The following is a 24,160-nucleotide window of genomic DNA, read 5'->3' as shown; positions in this document are numbered from 1 at the left end:
GGCTGGCTTTGCTGATGAAATTGCAGGTAATTATCCCTTACTGTGGAGTTCCTCTGGAGAAAGGAGGTCTAAACTGGGATCGGTCTTAACCTAGAACCTACGACTGTATCTCAGTGAAACTTGTTTGTTTGGCTAGAAATTACTTTTTAACTCCAACTCCAGTGAGTAAACAAAGGTTTCTGATAAGAACTAAGTGAGCTAAGTAACAATTGAGGCACTAAATTTATGCACAGTTTACATTTTATAACTTTATTTCCAGATGTGCTCAAGACGGTGAGGGTAGATAAGGTTTATCTCTAGGGTGAGGACTAATCAACTGATTATGATTGTAAGGAGGGCAATGAATAGGATTCTGGGCCCACAGAAAGAGTTTCCAGGAAAAAACAAAATGAGAAATTAGCCTGACTTTTATGGCAGTGAAAACGGAGAGCTATAGCAAAAGTGCATTGCGATGTTCATGCCTGGTATAAGCCATAATTACTATGGTTAAGGCAGAAGGAGATAATGATATTCCCACACATATTGCAGAAAATGCCTAGGGAAAAGGTGCACCCAGTCCTGCCCAATCATGTTCAGTTCTCTAACTACAAGCATAAAATATATTTAGTTGGATTTTTCCCTAAAAAGCGGCTAATCTGAAAATAAGCCACTGAATTCTATTAAGCCACCGTTCGGTAACTAGCTGTTTGATTAAATTTAACCTGCTTTTCTTTGTACCACAGTAGAGACAGCTTAAATATCTTTTGAGACAGTATTTTTTAGGGGTTGGTTTAATTTCTAATCAAACTCTGAAGGGGCCTTTGGGCTTCAGAAAATTTAAAACTATAGAATTACGTTGTTCTTTCCTCGGGGCAATTAACTGGGCAAATTCTTTGCATTCCATTTGAAGCTTACTAGCTCCTGCATTTTAGCTAAAGTTTCATTTCTCGCTCAGCGGTTGAAAACCTATCTCTTTGTGCAACAGAAACCAAGTATGAACCTCAGGCATACTGAGCTGAACGGGCCTTGGCGCCATCCCCAAACGCTGATGTACAGAAGATCCCAGTTTCACTCTTCTCCCTTTCATAAGCTCTGAAAGGAAGTGTAGGAAGTATGCCAAGTTGTTATTCAACTCTAGTATTTAATCAAGCATTACCTGGCCACTTCTGAAATTCTCCAGCTTCTAAAGTGAGAGTAAAAGCAGAGAGCACACAGGGTGGAAACTACTTAATCGAGAAGGCTCCTAGGATAAATGGCCATTCTCAGGCCCTAGTTCCTCTCTAAACTACTGAAAGTCAGCAAGAAACCGAACCTCAGTCATGATGATGATTTTTCACGTAACACCTCACAGCGTTCTCAGGGATTCCAATACATACTAATTCACTCCGTGTTAGGTAGGACTTTCTTAAACAATTTCAGTGGACCTCAGAATAGATGCCTCACTACTGACCCGGCTACATTTTCTCTACTTAGGCTTTAAGTACACACATAGGGTACAGTACAGAAACTACAGTACAGAAACATTGTTTATGATTCAAGAGAATGTGGGGCTGGCACAGAGCAACAAGTGCAGGGCATGACTTGTTTGGTTTCCTCACCTGCAAGGAGCGGGGACCCAGCACATGTCAGAAATTCCTGCTATACCAGATGACTTTGCCAAAATCTTTGTCCTTTTTTTTCACTTGGTGGGGGGAAATGATGCCCCATGTTTTGCTACCACTCACGAGAGAGTAATACCTTGTCCCAAAGCTAAAACGATCAACCTATGAAAACTGGAGGGCTGGGCTTTTGTTGTTGTTGTTAAAGGCCTGAATGAGGTGATATCTTAATGCTTACAGCTGAGAAGCAGGTCAGTCAGGTTCCTGGGCGCTCTGTTACACAAGCAAGATACAGCCAGCCCCACCTAATTTTGTTTCCCTGGCACCCTCCTGCTCAGTGCGACATTGTCACACTTAACCCATCTGTTTTCTCTAATGCACGACAGATTGCTTTCAGACAGGACAACTGTGATATTTCAGTTCCTGATTGTAAATACCTCCTAAGCCTGAAGGTAAGTGTGTGATGGGTACTTAGGTCTCTCTCTTTCTCTCTTTCACTCTCCACTCTCTCTCTTCCTTATTTACTAAAGAGAATCACAGTGGTCTCAACTTTTGACAGAACAGCATGGCAAGTAGCTACGGCAATCCTTGTAAAGACAAGTAGTTGTTTTATTAAGTAATTACCTTCCAAATGAGTATTTGCACTCTTAAATAAGTTAGCTTTAAAAATTACTGCTAAATTTGCTAGATTACGGAACCAGCAGAAGAGTTAAATAAAAGCCTTATTTAAAACATACGTGACTGTGAAATAGAATTTCCTTAAGTCAGATCTTAGTAAAGGTTTCAAAATGTTTAAAGTGGAAGCGGCAGCATGAATATAAATTGAATCTTAGATTTAAATTATGCATTTGTGCTGAAAGGTTTTTGCTTTAAGTGTTAGAGGTTTTTGCTTTAAGTATTAGAATAGTTTTGGAAAAAAATCCTCTAATAAAATAGATTAGAAGCTTCTATACATCTTTTTCAAATGTTTTCTTAATTACAAAGTTGGCAAACTATTGTACAGTACATATAATTCTTTAGCATATGTGTACATGTCTAACTTTCACTGGAAATCTAAAAGGTTACATCAGTTACTACAGAAAACATCCTATGAAATGAAAATGTGGTAAAGTTTCTGAAAATTATTTTCATTTTGTGGCTATATAAGCCTCTTTTTTTATTAAAAGGATGCTGATTTCCATTTATGTACTTTCTATTTAATCTATAGAGGCTGCTCCTATAGACATTAAAGTATGATACAGAAGGCTGGAAACCCTATGCTTGAAAATTTCAATCTAGAACATTTCTTTCAGAGAAACATTCTTTCTTTCAAAGCTTGACACCATCACTAATTATTTAAGTATTGGAGTTTACTACTGAAAACCCCTAAGGTAGTGGTCGTATGACAAATTCTACATTTTTCCTGTGTTTCTGTAGCCTAAGTCTTTAGCCAGAATAATGTTCCCAAACTTCTGAATTTTTTTTTTTCTTGAAAGAAAGTCAGGCTTTTCTTTTTTACTTTTTCTTTCTTTTTACATCAAATAAAAGTAAAATGAGAGGCCTAAGTTTCTCAGGCACAATGCTTTTTCTAGTTGGTTACCCTTCCAAAACCCTCATAAAAGAGGCATTTTTAGAAGGATGTCTAAAGTCCTCATTTATTGTTGCTCTTGCATTTAGGAAACTAAAAATACTTTTTCCAACATTGGAAAAAGCCACTCAGAGTAACACTCAAGTTCTTCCTGAGATGTTAGTTACATGGCAGACAGAGTTTTCTTTAGAGAGACAAACAAAACCCATCTGTCTTAATTTGTAGCCTAAGATCTGTAAGCATGATCAAATGCAACTTGGAGAAAAGGCAGCCCCATGTATACTCATCAGTGATTTTACTATAGAAGCATGCTTTATATCATGCCTGCAGTGTACCTGAACTGATGATTCTATTTAGGATTTCTGATTTTGATTCTGTTTGGAATGACTAGCATTTCTTTGCCCTTACATGGGTTAATTACCTGACATAAACCAGGACATCTCCTTATTTCCAAAGCTTGGTATAAAATAAGTATGACTCACGATTTCAACATAGAGCCTGGACAGAATAATGACTTTATGCATTTAAGAGGAAGCAAAAATATGAACAGTGAATGTGGGTTTGCTTCCCTTACTGGCCAGAGGTGTTTTTTGTTTTTTCTCATCACCTTCTGCAGCCCTCCATACAAAAGTAGTAATGTGAAACCACTTTCAGTGCCAATAACAAAGAAGGCGAAAGTCGTGTTCATTCTCTCTGTGTAGAGGAGTTGTTTAAGAACAGTGACACTATGAAAGTATATTTTAAAACTAGTGAAATTTTAGAAACAGAAAAAATTTAATATATACAGGAAAGTTTAGAATCCTAAGGTATCACAAAGGAACTGGAAATCCTCCTTTCTTTCTCTGTTCACTTTATAGTAATTCTACCCTTAGAAGTTTTTCGAGTTTGTGATGATCCTAAACCTGTTTCTATTTTATAACTTCAAAATTCCTCTTAGGAGTTACCACCCAGATGCAAAAAGAAGCAAAGGTCAGGAGGTGAAATCATGTTATCAGGTTCTCCTGATTTCTCTCCCTCTGCAATTCTACTTTTCTTTCATCCCACCTTCTGTCTGCCCCCACAGTGCACCTGGCTGACAGATGAACTTGGGCGCACTCAGGCATACCATCTATAATCCATCATCATTTCAGCTTTATAAAACAAGTATATAGCATAGAGTTAGATATTTGACCTCCAGAGATGGAGAAAGGCTAAAGGAAAGCACACCAAAAAATAAAACATATATAGATTTCATTTGTTGCCCTCTGGAGTTGCTGTTCCACCTCTATTAGGTTTTTGTCCCTTGCAAAGCGCTTTGTTCAGTTAGCATGAGGTCAAACTTAGGCCAAATCTCCTGGACCTTACTGCAGCAAAATTTCATGGTGGGGTTCTGAATAGCGATGACTTCAATTTCTGGCTGCTTCTACGACTTTAAGATGAAAGGGGCCTGAGTAAGTGGCGTAACCTGGTTCTCCTAGAAGCTGGGCAGCAGAGGCAAACTTGTTCCCTACTGCAATGTCAGGACAATCCGTCTTCACAAAAGCCTTATCTGTAACTGCATCAATTTCTGAATAAACTGTAAATATTTAATAGTATTCACAACATACTGAACTACCCCTCTCTTCCCTTTCTCTCCTTTTCCTGGGAGATAAATTATAGGCAGTAACAGAGTGCTGGGCAGGTTTGGGGTGTTGATACCCTAGGTTTTCAAGTTACAATCAAAAGCTGGGTAAAGGAATGAGAGATCCCCTTGGTGATTCAATGTCACAGGCAAGGTGAAACAGGAACAGCAGAATTCACTTTATTGACTCTTGATATGTAGATTTTCACTACAGGCAGGGAATGAAAGCTCAATGCCATGTCTCTCATATCATATTATAAGAAAAATAGAAGAACAGCTAAGGACATTTTTCCCCCCACTGGTGACCACTTTATTAGGAAGAGAAAAATAGCAAAACAACTAGATACAGAGAAAATAAATCAAATGCCATAATAATGTTGAAAATAGTGGCCAAGTACGGTTTACAAATTAGATCACTTGCAGAAGATAATCAAATGGACCGTTATGTTTGCTGTAAACTTTGCAGAGTTCACGGGAGAGAGATGTTTCTAAAAAGGTACACGTAACTATTTTTAAACTAAAATGAATTATATTTTAAATGTGCTAGGTGAGGCATCAGTTTAAGTAAATATTGGTCAACTACAGGTGCCAGAGATAATCATTCATGCTTTGTAAATGCTCATCTGTAAACTCCACGGTAAAGATATCCATCTAGAAACCATAATAGACAGTTGTTGTGATTTTCTTATATTAGAGCAAAAGCATATTTAGTGTATTTAATGGGTTCTCTGAAGACAGACAGACTTATATTCTCAGTGTTTTGTAAAAATGGGATTATAAACTGCTCTGGTTAAAATCATTAAATTTGGAGAGGCTGTATTTAAAAAAAAAAATAATAATGGTAGAAAGAAGTTCTAAAAAGCAGCTGTGTACCAAATTCTATATTCCTTTGCAACTTATGTTACAAAGATGAATATTGACTAGCTTTAAATCAGACATGTCAAGGTTTGAATCCAAATCCAATCTCTCAGTTACTAGCTATGTGTCCTTGGACACATTACTGACATTATTTATGTCCCACTTAATCATCTGTAAAGTGGGATTAATAAGCCCTTCATCATTTGTTTATTTTTGATTAGCATTAAATAGAAAACATGTAAAGCAGCTGATATAACAAATGCATAATAGTAATATACTTTCCAGTTATGTTAAACAGTTTTAGAACAATCTAAATGTCCTAGTTGTCACAGAAAAGTGAATGAAATAACAATAAGCAGAATGATCACAAATACAAACACCTACGTAATCACAATCAGGTTGAGAAACAGAGTATCACCAGCACACAAGGTCCTTCCATGCTCCAGCCAATCAATTCTGTCTGTTTCCTTCCAGTAATAAAGCACTTTCCCGATTTGTAGCAATGTAGTTTTGTGCCTGTTTTTGAACTTTATATACTGAAATCACACAATACAACTGGTGTTTTAAGGGCTGCATTATGTTTGTGATAATCATCCATGTCGCTGCATGCAGCTCTAGCTCATCAATTTTCACAATCTGAATACACCCCAGTTTATTATCCAATCTGTTACTAATGAACACTTAGGTTTGAGGCTCTTATAAATAATGCCACTATGAACGTCCTCATATGTCTGCCTGCTTTTCTTTTTAAGTAGGTTTTTCTTAAGTGATAACCATCGGGCATGGAAGATACAATATGTCTACAATTCTGGAAGTGCATGGTTATGAAATTGCTTGCTAAAAGCTTTTAAAGAGAACTATCAGACTTTGAAGATAATTATCATATATTATAGATATATTTACGTTGTACCATATGTGAAAAATCATTATGTTAAAGGGGACTTGGTACTTGAAACCAACACATAACTAGTGGGAGTGTTTAGAAGCTCTGTAGACCCTAATGACACATCAACAAGGTTGAAAATATTTGTAAAAATTTTAGAGAGCTGTTGAGAAAAGGCACACAATAAAAGAACTAAGTAACAGCAGTTGTACCTCCTCCCTTTTCCTCTCTCAGTCAGCATGGAGGCTTTCAGTGAAAAATAAGGTTCAATTCAAATAACATGAAATTAGTACTCAGATTTTATTGCTTGAGAAATAAAAGTCTAATTTTTTAAAAAAGTAAATTTTCCAGTAAAAGCACTTCAAATTTTAGCCTCTTATGATATTGGAGTCAGTTTAAATATTGCCTCTTCCATCTACCAGCTTCTGTTACTAGCCATTGTAAACTTCAGTTTCTTCATCTGCAAAATGGACATAATACAATCTATTCTTGCCACATCAAGGGATTGTATCAAATAAGATGATACTGTAAACTTTGTAACCAAAAAGATGCTGTAGATATATTATTATATTTGAATATTAAATGGAGGTTAGCATTTATTAAGTGTTTACTTTAGGCTAGATATTGTTTAGAGTGCTGCTACCTAAGTCAGCCCATTCAGTCATCAGAACAACACTCTGAAGTTAGTTTATTATAATGATTAAAAAGCAACTGCTTATTATGATGATTATTTTTCATGAGTTATTTGTATCAGAAGCCAGAATTTTAATATAAATCTGATTTCAAACCATTTTTCTATATCACCCTATTTATGAATTCTGGTACTTTCACACTTAGGAGCCTGGATTGGCGATCAGGACCCAATCTGCAATTATCTAGCATATTTTTCCACACACACACCCAAACATGTTCTTCTTTCATAAAATAAGAGAATAAGATTAAAGAATATCCTTAAATCTAGAAGACTTCTGAATCTCCCCAATTAGGGATTAAGTAGCAAGAAGGACATCATGAAGTGAAAAGTATTGTGGAAAAGGGATACATTCAAATTCAAGTAATTCAAACTAGATACTAATAAAATGTATTCAGGGGTATTCTTGACTGACTCACTTTAAAAAACCTAATATATGGTGCATTTAATGTATAATCAGTAATGTCATTTTCATAATAAATATTTCAAATGACATCTTTATAAAGAATGTGTTTTCTTAAATAGATTGAAGAAATCAGCCAGCTCTACATGGTCTATATTTACAATATTTTAAAAATTTTACTTAACAGCTCATATACATGTTTTAAATATATGTGTGTGAGTGGGTGGGTGTTTATGGTTTTCTTCCACCTTTTCCCAAGCTAAATGGTCTTTGAAATAGCAGTGTATAGCTTGAGAAAATTTTTGCATGGCATTTCCCTAGAAGCAACAAAGGAAGAAAAATTACATGGAAAGTAGTACTCAATGGCACTAGTTTAAGTACATAACCAAAATAAGCAATTTCGGAATAAAAATATGACACTACCATCTCTATATGATGCCTAGATTTTTATTACTTTAAAATATATAGATCCATTTAAAAACTCAGAATATTTTATTAAGGTATTCAAATGATGGTTATTTTCTTTCAGATTCCTTTAAAAAAAAAAACCAATACCAAAGAAGCCTACAATGTTGACCTTAGCCAAAATTCTGTTGATTTCAACTTTGTTTTGTTCACTCCTATCGGGGAGCCATGGAAAAGAAAATCAAGACATAAACACAACACAGAGCACTGCAGAAGTTTTTAAAACAATGGGAAATAAACCTATTTCTTTGGAAAGTGAAGCAAACTTTAACTCAGATAAAGAAAATATAACCACCTCAACTATCAAGGCGAGTCATTCTCCTCCTTTGAATCTACCAAACAAAAGCCATGGAATAACAGATTTCTCCAGTAACTCGTCAGCAGAGCATTCTTTGGGCAGTCTAAAACCCACACCCACCATTTCCACAAGCCCTCCCTTGATCCATAGCTTTGTTTCTAAATTGCCTTGGAATGCACCTATAGCAGATGAAGATCCTTTGCCCATCTCAGCACATCCCAATGCTACACCTGCTCTGTCTTCAGAAAACTTCAGTTGGTCTTTGGTCAATGACACCGTGAAAACTCCCGATAACAATTCCATTACAGTTAGCATCCTCTCTTCAGAACCAGCTTCTCCATCTGTGACCCCCTTGATAGTGGAACCAAGTGGATGGCTTACCACAAACAGTGATAGCTTCACTGGGTTTACCCCCTATCAAGAAAAAACAACTCTACAGCCTACCTTAAAATTCACCAATAATTCAAAACTCTTTCCAAATACATCAGATCCCCAAAAAGGTAAATATAAATGAATTTAACTTTCCTTTGGTGTGAAACTGAAATTCCAAATAAGTCATGCAGAGTAAGTCTAAGGAATCACCATGCTAGAAAAATAGAGGAGAACACAGTAGCACGAATTTTCTCACTTTTGAGGGATGATCATTATAGTCACTAGAAATAGTGAAGTGGTTTTCGGGCTTCAATGAACATATACTAGTCATTTCTCTTTGGGAGTGTAAGGAGACAATGAGACAAAATGCGAAGTTAGGTTAGTTCAAGAAAAGATGGATACTAAAGCAATAGTATAGTTTTGAGATACTAGGTAACAATTTTCAATGAATCTTGAGAAGACTACCTGAAATTCCACATGCTCATGTGACTACTATTTAACTGCACATATATATATAATTATATATATGAGCATATATATATAAGCTTATATATATACAACTGAACATATATATGTTCATATGTATGTTTTTTATATATGAGTATATATATATGAGTTTTAAAAAAGTTGAACAACGTAATGAATTTATAAATTGTCACCATCACAGACAATTTATTATGTGGACATTTTTATGTTTCATTCAAGGATTATGTCAGGCTTTTCCATTTGAAACATAAAAATGGTTTTACGTTTTTCCATAAAATGAAAAAAGATAACTAAGTTTCAATAATTCATTAATGTTTTGTTTTTTCAGATCTAATGTATTTTCCCCCCTTGAAATGTTTTTTTTAATAATTTGTTTTCCTTCAAGAACTCACTTCCAGTGTGGCTTACTTAAGGATTATATTAATAATGTAAAAACCAAATCATATATACAAATTCCTATGTGAATGTTGTTGCCAGTGTGTATGAAAAGTTTTAAATTCTGAAATCTAGGCTTTTTATAACACCATGATCAATATATTGTATATGTACATTTAACTATGATTTTAACATATCTTGTCATTTTAAAAAATACTCCCTCTCTTTTAGTCTATCTAAACCTAATATACATATTGAGAATACTGAGTACTTACTCTTACCATTGCTATTTTATGTAAAAACAAAATTTAGTTAGCTTACTTCTCTTTTATTTCATTACCAATTTTACTGTACTCCAACATGAAAATTAATTTTTTTAGAAATGAGATTTTATATAGAATCAGAGATCCTGCAAGACCCTTTGCTACCTAATTAATGAGTACCTCAAGAAAAGAGAAGAAAAAAAAAGAGAAATGTACTAAATTTCAGTTCAGAGAACATTTAGTTTATTGAAAATTTAGTCTTCAAATAAGATACTGAGTGAAAATAATAATACAGTGAAATTTTGAACTCCCTTAAGCTCAGGCCTAGACAACTGTTCTTGATATGCAAGGCACTGAAGTTAACTTGCCTTGGTTTATTTGTGGTATTTAGAAATAAGCTCTATCAGGATACACTGATTTTTCCTTGTAGTGACTTCTTATTTGTTTTTTCATTTTCTATTACCCACTCACTCCTATTGGCTTTTCACCTTTGAATTATTTATAGAAACAAGTGCAAAGTTCATTTTATCATTAAAGTTCAACACTGATATTAGATCTTAATGGAGTATACACATGGCATTTCAGTGCTATTGATGTTAATAAGAACAAGACACAGTTATAGAGCTAAGACTTAGAAGTATTTCAATGTAATTAAAAATTAGAAGTGTGGTTTTATCAACAAATACGTTTACCAATATATCCCAAACAGTACTTTATAAAACACACACACACACACACACACACACACACACACACACACACATCATTATCTAATTTTTAAATGTTAAACATTCTTTGGTATATAGAAAGTTAACATGTATAGATTTTGATGCTTTGAATAACTATTTTATATTTCTTTAAATTTTTTTTTGTCCTGTAGAAAATAGAAATACAGGAATAGTATTCGGGGCCATTTTAGGTGCTATTCTGGGTGTCTCATTGCTTACTCTTGTTGGCTACTTGTTGTGTGGAAAAAGGAAAACAGATTCATTTTCCCATCGGCGACTTTATGACGACAGAAATGAACCAGGTAAAAGCTATTTTCAATACTTCACCTGGGCACAGTGGTTTTAATTAAATGAGGATGTCAATGTACACTGCATTGCCTAGAAGGTAATTCCAAAAGAATTCATATGAATGAATAAACTGAAGACTTATTCTGATCCATCTTCTGTTTATCAAAGAACAAAACCAAAATAATTATAAACCTGTGAGTGAAATTTAAAAAACATTTGAAGTGTTGCTCATTGCATCAAAATTGGTTTTAAATCATAATCCAAGAATCTAAAACATATGTATAAAATTGGAAGATAATGAATGGTAGGACATTAAGAAAAAAATGACCAGTTTGGTTAGCAAGTGACAGCAGAGCTATTCCTTGCCATTGTGAGATCACTAAGTAGCAGTACTTTGAACAAAGATTGATTCTAATTTGGAACTCTTTTAAAGTTTATACAGAAACAGCAGTCCTCCATTAACCATCTTAATCAGGCTCGAAAACAAAGTATCTAAAAGTTGCATATTTGCACACATAAAGTCACACTGTACATTAATTCAGGAATTTTCCACTCACATGATGGAAAAGGCCAACCATAATATCTACGAATGAGAAATATGTATACTAAAAATAAAATTGTCAGTTTGTGCTTTAATAATATAATATCAATTTGATATTTGATTTAATGTTTGGTTCATCTGTAGTTTTACACTTCAGGGGAAAAAAAAATCTGTCTTCTGGTTTGCACAAGGGATTCTTGTCACCATAACAAACAGTTAAATGCTTCTGGTGAGTCCCATTGATGAAGTCTTACTGAATCTGAGTTTCAATGAGTTCAGATATGACTGATATATTTCTCATATTCTGAACCAAATCTGTTAATTATAAATGTAACTGAATTCTGATTATGGGTTTCTAGGAACTAATATAAAACAAAAAGTACCATTCTTCAAAATTAAAGGATAGGATTTTTAACGGTGGTTTTCAATCCATTTTTTAACCTGAGAATCTTGTCTTTACATGTAATCTCATGCAAAAACTCAATTTATCAAAAATTGATATAATCTAAACTGCAGTGATAGAGGCATAAAGGAATAACTCAATCACAACGACTGTTTTGTTCATCAAAAACAGCTTTGAGATACCTCTCCCAAAGACCTAAGGTTCCTTTGTAAACAGATGGCTAAAGGAATAAGTAGATAAGCAAACGATGATACCTAAGTGAATAGTTTACTAATTTAATTAATAATTAGTTATTCCTTCTAGTACTTTAAGATACCAAGTACATGTCCAGTTTTTTTTTGAAAATGAATTCAAGATCTTTCGGAAATAATGACTATTTGTTTAAAAAGAAAACTAAATTTCCACATCAAGAATCAGAAAACCTCAAGTACATGGTAACTTGAATCGATCAGAAGAAAATATAAGCTCCCACAAATTTTTGCTGTCTCTTCCACCTTAAATGGTTTAGCCATCAAGATACTGAGATATTTGGTAAAATAATAACATTAATTTAAAAATTATTGACTTCACTTAAAAAATTTTTACACCAGAAGTGACAAATTCTGAACATATTGACAAGGCTTTGAAATCACAAGACTCAAAAGTCAATGGGGCATTGTCTACACTTCCTTATATACGGTATTGCTATACTATAGTGGTCTCTTCTTCAGTTCCTTTACTGTGAGTCCATCAACAGTAAAATTTTGGAAGTAAAACTGTACTCTTAATCTTATAAAAAAATGAAGCTTGAAAAACATCTACTTATTTAAAATTTTAAAACTAAAATCTAAAAAGCCCATATAAAACTCTATTTTCTCATCTAGAATAATTCCTATACTTTGGTGGATGTCTGAACGTGAATCTCTCAGAGTATCACTGTGAAACAATATTATTTTGTTACTTTTTCAGTTCTGCGATTAGACAATGCACCGGAACCTTATGATGTGAGTTTTGGGAATTCTAGCTACTACAATCCAAATTTGAATGATTCAGCCATGCCAGAAAGTCAAGAAAATGCACGTGATGGCATTCCTATGGATGACATACCTCCACTTCGCACTTCTGTATAGAACTAAAAGGAAAAAGGCGTCAAACAGCAAGTGTCGTCTACATCCTAGCCTTTTGACAAATTCATCTTTCAGAAGGTTACACAAAATTACTGTCATGTGGATTTTGCCAAGGAGAATCATAATAGCAGGAGACCAGTAGCAGAAATGTAGACAGGATGTATCATCCAAAGATTTTCTTTCTTACAATTTTTGGCCATCCTGAGGCATTTACTAAGTAGCCTTAATTTGTATTTTAGTATTATTTTCTTAGTAGAAAATATTTGTAGAACCAGATAAAACTGAAAGATTTCACCATTACAGCCCTGCCTGATAATTTAATAATAAAAATTATTCCACCATGAAATTCTAAAACACTGAAGTTGACTCTTTACTGCTCTGTCTGCAGCCCTAGTGCCATAATTCAAGATTACATTTTCTTAAATGAAAATTGAAAGGGTGCTTTTTAAAGAAAATTTGACTTAAAGCTAAAAAGAGGATATAGCCCAGAGTTTCTGTTACTGGGAAATGAGGCAATAAAAATTAGAGACCTTATTCTAGTACATTATAATTTTCTAGATCAGCACACACATGATCAGCCCCTTGAGTTGCCAAGCTGACAATGACTGCACTCAACGGGGCCATGGCGGGAAAGCTGACCCTACCCAGGAACGTAATAGCTTCTTTAAAAGTCTTCGAATGTCTTGGGAATTTTAACTTGTCTTAATATAACTTAGGCTTCAATTATTTAGGTGCCTTAAAAACTCAATGAGAATCGTGGTTAGAAAAAAAAAAAAAAAGTTAACCAAAGAATATACCTGTACATAATTTGTACAGTTTTAAGTTGTTAGATAGGAACTAGATTTCTTATATTAGACATTATTGCTCAATCATAATGGAATAGATTCTGCATCTTTAAATGTATGAACTATAAGGTTAAAAAAGATGAATGGAAATATCAAACAACTTTTTACTGAGCATCAGTTTCATAAGCAATAGTAGAAGATTAATTTGGATTCTAGTATGTTTCAGTTTGTTTTTAATTACCACCTGCCTTTCATAGAAAAAAGTATGTTCCTTGATGTAGGAAAGTCTAGGTTTTAGAGATTAGAGATGAGATCAAGAGTTAAATTCCTAAAGAAGCAGTGAATGTACGAAGAGAGCAAACAAGGCAAGTACCAACCTAGAGGCTTTATTTTTGAATTGATTCATGGTGTGTGTGTGTGTGTGCGCATGTGCATGTGTGTGTGTGTAGAAACACAGAAACAGCTTCAGAAAATAAGGGATAGAAAGTAATGTAGAAAGTACTTACCCCATATTGCCATAAAAATAGCAAAGAAGACTGTCCCTCCATTATCAAACAAATATGTCACCTGAGGAGAAAACAGAAATATTAGTCATGCAAATTGATTATAATAATCCAGTGAATACTGTTTGCACTCAGGTACTATGATTTTTTCTCAAATAGAATCATATTATTTTATAGTATGGAAATGTTATATATGAAATCCTTTCATGGGTCCTGCATCAATTTCACACAATTTTTCTCACGGGGAGAGGTAAAGAAACAACATTAGCCCTCTTCTCTCCTCTCTTGATTCCCTTTATACCCCACCATCATTTCTAATTATAAAAAATTCTACCATCCTATGGAAGTATTTGTGGGTCACAGATTGTCAAACTACAATGAAAGTTGTATGAAATTAGTTTTTCAGGTGAGGCATTCCTAGTTGCAATTCCTGTTAGCAAAACGTCTAGGAGTGGGGAAGTTGGAAAATGCAGGATTCTTCCAGTGAGCCAGCATTTCCAATAGCTAACTCTATTCTCTTAGTCTTTCAAAATGTAGGATGGGTCCAATAATGGCTATAAGATGTAATATATCCCATCTTAATTTGTTTCAAAAGTTTCATAAATCACTGGATACTCATGAAACAAAGTGTTTTATAATCAGATAACTGAAACTTCATAAAGAAGGATGCATAGTTTTATAATGTTATTGAATCAAATTTTAAGGCTTGTAAGTATTGTTTGATTTTAATAAAGTATAAATTCAATTTACCTTTGCTTGTTTGCATTTGCATAATGCCCTCAGTATATATGTAACTTAGTGAGAGAAATTAAACTAACACAGTGAAGGCAAAAAATGTTTGGCCAGCACAAAAATTCCATAGAAACTACAGAGAAAATAGGGGCATTGTCCTCACAGGAGGGTAAGGACAATCATGGGCTAAAGTACAGTATTATAAGGAAAGTTGGAATGGAATTGTGTCCTTGCTCAATCTGACATCCAGAGGGTGCTCAATGAGAGCATTAAAATAACAGTAATGTATATTTCAGTTGTAACATCTGGAACACACTGCAAAATATACGTAAAGCAAGTCATCATAAAACGTATTTTTCTATAATGTGGCATTATTGATAATATCATCATAGAAAAGAAGTGCTCCCTTTGAAGGTTGGTGGATAGGTGCAAAATGTCCCATATGGCTCTAAAATTCATTGTTGGTTAAGGCATGGTATTTCTAAAAAATAATATCAAAATTGGTTTTCAAAACAATCATCAGTGTACTTTTATATCAGGAGAGAAAAGGATCATAAAGAAATTATCCCACAGAGCTCATAAAATTATACCCAGCAGGGAATCCAGAATTTTTTTTTTCTCAAGATGTCCAACAGAGACACCTGAGGCTGCTGAACAGTTGAACAGCTGTCTGTTTTCCTTTGTAAACCAACATCATACAGGAAACAGTCTCTTAAGAGTGTTAGAACAGACTGTGGGGATTTAAAGGTCACCAAGAAATAATGGCTCTCCCCTGCTCTAGAAATAGCCATGCTTTTAGAAAAGCGGCAAATAAAAAACCATCCTTAGTAACAATTGTGTTGCATGAACTTGTCATGGTTTGTGTAGTATTTTCCTTTAAAGTGCTTCTCAATTTTTTTCTTACTGGGTTTGCTAACAAATCTTTCAGGCATTTTAAGTCAATAAATTTAAACATTAACAGTTTAGAAATACCTTCATGAGATAAAGTTGGAGTACATGTAATATTCTTGTAATGTGGGATTACATACATCTAATGAGAGATAAAGCTAGAAGGAGCATTAGAGAAGACTTCAGAACTTGCTCTAAGGAAGAGTACAACCATGTTTAATCATGTGTTAGATTTACCAAGCTATTACACATGGGATGTATTACGATATGGGAGATCATAGAGACAACAAGAACAGCTCGAAGTCAGTGGTTATAGCTTGAGGTGTTAAGGGCTTTATTTAGGGTGCTGACATATGAGCTGCTGAATGAAAATGGGAAAAAGAGCGAAGGAAGAGTCAAGCTTACTGTGAAAAGGCTCAAGTTTAGATCACGGGTGATTGACAGGAGAATTAAGTGATAAGCAGAGTTCTGTCTAATAGGATAAGAACACTTATTATATTGAAGAAACCCCAAATAAAATATTGAGAAAATTCCATAAGCAGCATAGAAGATTTTTCTAAAAGCAAAAAGAATCTTATCCTCCATATATGATTACATATGTAATACATGAAATTACTCTATTAGAAAAACAGCTTGCCTTTATGAATGGAGGGTCCATAGCAAGCATTATGGTCAACACTGTTAATGTGACTAGGCATAACATATAAAGGTCACAAACTTAGCTTCAAAGCTTGATTTAAGTACACATTGTCCAATTTCTTTGACACCTGATTTCTCTTGAAGAGCTGAGTGTGGCTACAAATCAAAAAATGTGGGTACTGTTAAAGAGATAGCTTTCTTATTAGGTTGGAAGCTGAAAGTTTATGTTTTCTGCATTATACCTGCTGGGTCTTGCTCTAAAATTGCTTTATAAGTTCAGAAAAACATAAGGCTCTGAAAAATGCCACTTATATCCCACTAAAGTCCCTCCAGGATAAGGAGAACAAGGTGACTCCTTGGCAGATTCAACCATGTACGCAGAGCTATTACTGGAGACTTGGAGGGCAGGGAGTCAGAATTGAAGCTGGAGGTCACGCCCTTTCACTTCCTCATTGCTTAACTCTTGGGCAGGGTGAAACCTGAATAACCATTTCATTTGCTGGACCTGAGCAGAAGCTACATACAAAATAGGTATTGATCAGACTATTCTCCACGTATCTTTAAAAAATTTGGTCCTAGAAATTAGAGTCACCTGAGGAGCTTGTTAACATAGAGAGTTTTAGGCCTCACCCTTGACCAGTTGATTCTAAATTTCAGGAAGTGGGGTCCAGAAACCTGCTTTATCACAAATGTTCGAGATGATCAGATGTACAGTCTTATACATACTCTTTTTCTTTTCAATGAAGTTTCTTGAAAAGAACAGCTTCTCTCCTGCTTCTGTTGTAACCTCAAATCAGTATACAGCCTGAGGTTCATACTGGGTATTGAGTAAATGTTTGTTAAACAAGTTTTTCTTTAGGAAAATTACTATGAATAAGACTTAATTTCAAGGGGTTGGGTCATTTTTTAATTATATGAAAAACAGCTTAGGACCTTCTAGCTGATTATTTCACCTTAGATGAGAATTCCTAGCATCATAGGGTTTGACAACGTAGTGTCAGTGCAAATATCACGAAATCACTTAATTGCAAAAATGTCCTAATTCCAATTCTTTTAAGTACTAAAATAAAAGTAGTCATGAAAGGAAACATTAATGTACTTAAATATTAATATTTATCATATGATAGGACCAGTTATTTTCATGCAGACATATCACTGAAATTATAAAGGGGAATAATTACATGTACACACGTCCTTTTCAATATAAAATGGAAAATTTGATTTCCTTTTATTTGTCACAAGCAGTAATGGATTCTGTAAGGAACTGAATTGAGAACTCCCTAGATCATGTGTCCAGGTGATTTTGCTTCTAGATGATCCTAGATTTGTTGGCTTGTACCTTTCACAAAAATCTGCTCCCTTATATCTGATTCTACCCACCGAAAAATTATGAGATATTTAAATATGAAAATTTATAGTAAAATAGGTTGTTGATTTCCATCCAGTAAGGGAAGAGGAACTCTTATTTTTAAGGTATAAAACAAGTAGCTACATTTTATCTTAGAGGAACAAATAAAAGACATTTCATCCTAGTGGGTTGTATTTCTTACATTCTTCCACGAGGCAATATTCTCCTTTGCAAGCTAACTTTTCCACTTTCCTTATACAAGTTATTAAGTGAATTCTTTGTGAGTCATCCCTGTCCTTAAATGTACCTTTCTCTGTTGAGAAAAGAAGAGATGTATTTACTGCACGATGACAAAAGCACCCTAGATGTAGTGTTTCCTTGGACGGCTTCCTCACTTTATCACTCTGCCATATGTGGATATTTCTTGTCTTCAGTGTTAAAATAATGCCAGTGTGTGTTAATAGATATGTCCAAGTGAAAGAAGAAGTATCTGGATATTTTTGGCGTTTCTACGCTGTTATATGTCTAAAATACATAGGCTAGGAGAGAGACATATGTATATACATATAATAACTCTTAACACACTTGGTTCTAGCAAAAAGTGATGAGAAAATGCTGCCTCCAAACAAGATAACCATGTTTCTAAGTCCCTATCATCTTTATGGAACATTTAAAAGAATGAAAAACTAAACATTTATTCTGAAATTAAAGTATAAACAAAACAGACTTTAACTTTACTAAGTTATGTTCTTGTAGTAAGGACACTGAGTGGCTTTGGATTTTGCACCCAGCCTTGTCAAAGTTAATTGTATGGAGATCTCCACTTCTGGAAATGATGGAGTAAGAGGGATTGATTTTATCCCTATGCTGGAAACACCCCCAAAATGCACAAAATGTATAAAACAACAGATTACAAGATGGTAGACATCAGGCAACAAAGGGCAATGAGACACAGAAAATGAACAACGTTCACTTTATTACTACTCAGATTACTGCCTTAAAGAGTTCTCAGAGTGTAGAGAAGAACAACCTAGGCAGTATCCAGTGAGCATGCATGCAAGGAAACCATCTGTTAAGGAAAGTGCCATTTGAGAGACTGGAGTCAGGAATAGTGCCTGTTCCCATCAGCCACTGGGAACCCTCATTATGCACAGTGACTTGGGTAGCATACACAGAAAGAGCTTTAGAATTGTTAAAATTCATAAAGATTGACCACACTGAGGCTCGGTGACTACACAGAAAACTGGAATTGTCATATACCATGGGTGGGTATGTAAAAGGTATAAATACATAGGAACGGTTTTGTTTAGCAGGGTTTTCATAGGCTAACCATATACCTACCATGTGATCTAACCAGTCTACTCCTAGGTATTTACCCAAGAGAAATGATAGCACTTGTCCATACAAGGGCTTGTAGATGAGTGTTAATAGAAAACTTGTTTAAAATAGGTAACAATTTGAAACAATCAAAAATTTTGATAATAGGTAAAGAAATAAACAGTATAGATATTATGGAATAATGTTCAGCAATAAAAATGATCTATTGATAAATGCTACATTATGAATGAATCTCAATAAATATGCTGTGTGAAAGAAGTCAGAAGAAAATACATAAATACATGATTCAATTTACACAAGAATCTAGAAAATACAAATGTATCTATAATGATACAAAGCAGTCGGCTGCTAGAGCACAGGGGAAGGTCAGGGAGGCAGAGATTAAAAGGGCGTGAAGAAAATGCTGGAGATGATACGTTCATTATCTTGATTATGCTAATGGTTTCACAGGTGCATGCATATAGCAAAATGTATCAATTCATACACTTTAAATAGGTATATTTCATTACATGTTAATTATACTTCTATAAAACCGTTTTACAAACAAAAATAATAATGTAGAATTCAGTGTTTCTTAAACTTGGAGGAACACTGAAATCACCCTGGAAAATCTGAAATATACCGATATCTATGTTCCAATCCCAAAGGTTCTGATTTAATTGCTCTGGGGTTGATCTGAGCTTCAGGAGTTTTAAAAGCCCTTCAGGTAATTCTCATAGACAGCAATTTGGGGACTTTTTGAATGTTATTTCATTTTCTCTGTACCAATAGAAGTATTTTAACTTCATAAGTTTTCATGTAACATACAAATTTAGTAAACAGCAATAGAAGTAACTGTTTCCTAAAAGGAATCTAAATATAATTACACGTGGAAGTTTATGTTTATCTACAGTGGGAAAAATCAGTTATAAAAACAAAGGGAGACAAAAATGTTCAAATAAAAGTATACTCGCTTTGTAATTACAATAGACTGACATTTTATTCAGTTGTCAATGGCACTTACGATGGTTGAAACTCTTGAGAACACTTAACTTTGACTGGAGGACTTCTTACTGCCTGCTTCTCAGTACCGCTCAGGGAGGAGAATGCGAGGGTCCACACTCACCTTGGCATAGATACAGCTGTCGTTGAGTCTCTGCAGGGAGCAGTTCTTGTCACAGAGAGGGCACATAAAGACTTCAGTGGCTTTACAAATTTCTTGGCTTGAGAAAAAAAAAGAAAAAAAACCCATAAAATCATAGCATGAAACTGTGACTAGAAATTCACTTAGCCCCTGCAGCAAATCCTGTTGGAAGCAGCAAGGCAGAGAGGAAAAGAAGAAGCAATGGGAATAGTGGGGAGTGGTTGGGCACTGTGGTGTGACTCCAACTCAAACACTTCAGAGTATTTGTGATGCGAAAGTTTTGGTTTGCTTCTTTAATTTTAGAAAATGTTGTCAAGATAATTATAATGATAACAGGCCATATTTTACACTTGTGTGATATCTGGTGAAACTCTGTCTACAATGACACTTTTATACATGATTTCACGGCACTCAGGATAATCTTGTGAGGTATATATAACTCCAATGGAGTTTTAGCCAAACTCACAGGCTTGGAAGTGGCTGAGCTGGAATCAAACCTATTTGGATTTCTCAAGTCTGTTGATCATACAATTTATAACACCCACTGCAGTACGTATTGTTGGTGCAGAATGTTCATTGGAGATTAAAATAATTGCTTTTTTATGTTTGTTTATGGGGGTCTTTTGCAGCGCCTTGACATACACTGTCACAATGACACGCCATAGTTTATATTTATGTAAATATGTTCTCTATTAGAATGTAACTTTATGATACATCTCTTCAGTTTTATGTCCACTGCCTTTAAAACAATCTCAGCATACATTTTAGATGACTTTGTGACAGCACTAACACATCAGTAACCATTTCCGAAAAGCCTCAAAGACTCACAGCTCTCAGCAACTTATTTGCAGGACGCCTTATGCCCTTTCTTCTCATACATGGCCCTTTCCCATTTAGTATCCCCTGAATTAACTGTCTTTAAATCTTCTTTAGAAATGTTGAGAGGAATTTAAAGGCTTTAGAAAATGTGTCTGGATTCAACCTTTAATACAAGTTTAATTAGCAATGTTTACAGCAAGATTTCTTGTTTTTACACATTTGTAATTGTACTAAAAAAAAAGAATGCGTATGCATTTCAATGTGTATTTCAAGTATGGGAGGTATATAATCTCAAGCCAAAGTGGGGATCCATAGTTAAGTAATAATACCACGTAGTGACATAATGCTTTACAGTGGGCAAGATGAATTTATGTTTGTCAAATTGTTTAGTCTTCACTCCAATCTTGGGTAACGGAAATTATCTCCAGTAAAAAGAGAAAAACAATGTTCAATTTAAGGAACTTGCTCAAGGTTATAGAGCTAGCTAGAGGTATCTCAAGGACCCCAAGCTTAAGTTTTCTGATTGTAGATCCAGTTCTCCATCAACTATATCTAAAAGACAGATAAAGTTTGCTTCATAGTTTAAGGGAACTTTTCTATCAAGTAATAATTTATTAATGATCACAATGATGAAATGGGTCTTACATATACTATGGCTCTTCTACTTTCACACTCATCATCTTACTAGTAATCAGGATGTCTACAGAAAGCAGGAGAAAACAGGTAAAACATACATATTAAAAACCAAAAAGAAAGAGAAGATTATATCTCCTCTTGTGTCAATACCAGTAATTTGTAGGAATAAGAACTATTAACACACTTGGTGAAAAAAATAATTGAAATGAGCTTTTTAACATAATTCATTGTTTCACAAATGATACAATTTGTCCTGCTTTAGAATCTTATACTAAAAAGGTATTGAAGTTTGTTTATATGACATAATCTTTCTCAATTTCCAAATGGGGTCAATCAAAAGCTTAGATTTATTGAAGCACCAAGTCTAGAATTCCAGAATCTTTTTACTGTAGAATCATTTCATTCATTTTCTGAAAGTCACTCAAAGCTCAACTTGATACATGATACACAAAAAACATCACACAACTTTTGACATTTTTTAGTCTAAAATATTTAAGAGTATCACAAGTTTCTTTGACTTTGCTTAACCACTAGAGGAAGGGAGAGTTGCCATCATGAGTGTTTCTTAATTTCTTCTGTAGTACTTGACAATCTAAACAACCACTCAAATTGTGGTTTTCTTTTGTTTTGTATTTATTGCTACATATACACATCAAGTGTGATTCCAAAGAAATCATCATTACTACCAATTAAAGATAAAAGTAGTGAGAAATTTTCCATATTGGGGTGGATGTTTGGACCCACTCACTTGAGGGTCCTCATGCTTCCTTATAATCCACCTAACATGATAAAAAATGGAAGATAAAATATTTGCTTTATGGTACACGTTTTTTGAGAAAAGTGTGAAACTAGGTTTAAGGAAAACCAGTAGGGCATTATGGATAAATCATTGCTTTTAAAATCGTACATAATCATCAGAGAAATGCAAATCAAAACTACAATAAAAAAAATCACCTCACACCTGTTAGGATTGCTACTATTCCTTAAAAAAAAAAAAAAAAAAAAAAAGTAAGTATTGGTGAGAATGTGGGGAAATTGTAATCCTGCACACTGCTGGTAGAAATCTAAAATGGTCCACTGCTATGAAAAACAGTAGGGAGGTTTCTCAAAAAATCAAAAATAGAACTACCATATGATTCAGCAATCCCACTTCTGGATACATATCCAAAAGAAATGAAATCATGATCTGGAAGAGCTGTCTGCACTCCCACATTTATTTCAGAATTATTAAAAATATCCAAGATATGGAAACAACCCAAATGTTTATTGACTGATGAATGAAGAAAGAAAATGTGGTATATATGTATAATGGAATATTATTTGGTCTTAGAAAAGAAGGAAATCCTGCCATATGTGATAACATGGATAAACCTAGAAGAAATTATGCTAAGTGAATTAAGCCAATCACAGAATAATCAATACTGAATAATTCAACTTATATGAGGTATATAAAATAGTCAAACTTACAAAAAACAGAGTTAAAATGGTGGTTGCCATTGGCTAGGGGAAGGAGGGAATGGAGGGTAAAATGGACAAAAAGTTTCAGTTATATAAGATGAATAAATTCCAGAGAACTTCTGTATGACATTGTGCCTGTGGTCAATAATACTGTCTTGTGCACTTAAAAATTTATTAAGAGGCTAGATCTCACACTGTGTTCTCATCACCAATAAACACTTATTAATAATCAATTGATAATTGAATATAAATTAATAAAACATTAATTGATGGTATTAAATTTATTTCTGTAATTAATTATATATTAATCATAATCATATAGTTGTTAATACTATTGACAATTTTAAAAATCAGAAATACGTTTGAAACTTAGTTGACCACTTACTAGATATAGTCCCTGACCAAGTCACTTTTTTTTAGGGGATCAATTTATTCATCTTATATGAGGATATCTAACTGGGATATTAGATTAAAAATATTTACAATGTACTTTACACATTGCAGGCACTTGATAAATGAAAGAAACTTATTGCTAAGCACAGTGTCAAGAGAGGGCTTGGAAATCCTCTAAGAAGCAAAGACTTTTAAAAATCTGGTCAATATTGAGAACCACATTCATTTCTTGGTGAGTTCTGATGCTGAAAAGGTAAGAACAGACCAGACAGTTGGGGCTTCAGGTCTGTTTCCTGGTTCCTGAAACCTAGGGCCTAAAAACCAGGCCACACGTATCTGTGCCTGTTCATTTTCAAATTCCTGTATCTTTTCCCAGGCACAGATATGGCCATATTTCACCATGTAAGACCAGTGTATACATGTAAATATATACACGTATGTATACACAGTCATCTAAAACCTGATTGTTATATACTTCTATAATTAAGTGTAAGGCAATTAAGAAACATGATCTTAATTTAGTTGGACCTAATTGGTAGAAACATAATCAATAGAGCCACATCTGCAGCTTTGGAACGTTTTTCTACCCTGCAA

At 34.3% G+C, this 24,160-nt stretch overlaps 2 protein-coding genes across 3 annotated transcripts in view; one reads left to right on the top strand and one right to left on the bottom strand.

Annotated features, from left to right (window-relative positions):
- The window catches only part of ANO3 (anoctamin 3), a 323,668-nt gene that overhangs the window by 88,951 nt on the left and 210,557 nt on the right, over positions 1-24,160 (bottom strand). Inside the window, 2 exon segments of the mRNA XM_031653387.1 lie at positions 14,196-14,256; positions 20,243-20,339. Coding sequence (XP_031509247.1) covers positions 14,196-14,256; positions 20,243-20,339 — 158 coding nt within the window.
- On the top strand, positions 1,807-14,941 carry MUC15 (mucin 15, cell surface associated). Of its 2 annotated transcripts, XM_009186408.4 has the most exons (4): positions 1,807-2,029; positions 8,109-8,842; positions 10,719-10,868; positions 12,747-14,941. In XM_009186408.4, exons 2-4 carry the CDS (start codon positions 8,149-8,151, stop codon positions 12,905-12,907), a joined length of 1,005 nt encoding a protein of 334 aa, XP_009184672.1. In that variant the 5' UTR covers positions 1,807-2,029; positions 8,109-8,148; the 3' UTR covers positions 12,908-14,941. The 2 variants fall into 2 exon arrangements, with proteins under 2 accessions (XP_009184672.1, XP_009184673.1); XM_009186409.4 differs by lacking the exon at positions 10,719-10,868.

This window comes from Papio anubis, chromosome 12 (genome assembly GCF_008728515.1).
Source record: "Papio anubis isolate 15944 chromosome 12, Panubis1.0, whole genome shotgun sequence".
Taxonomy (NCBI): Eukaryota; Metazoa; Chordata; class Mammalia; order Primates; family Cercopithecidae; genus Papio; species Papio anubis.
This window is presented reverse-complemented; position numbering and strand designations above follow the sequence as displayed.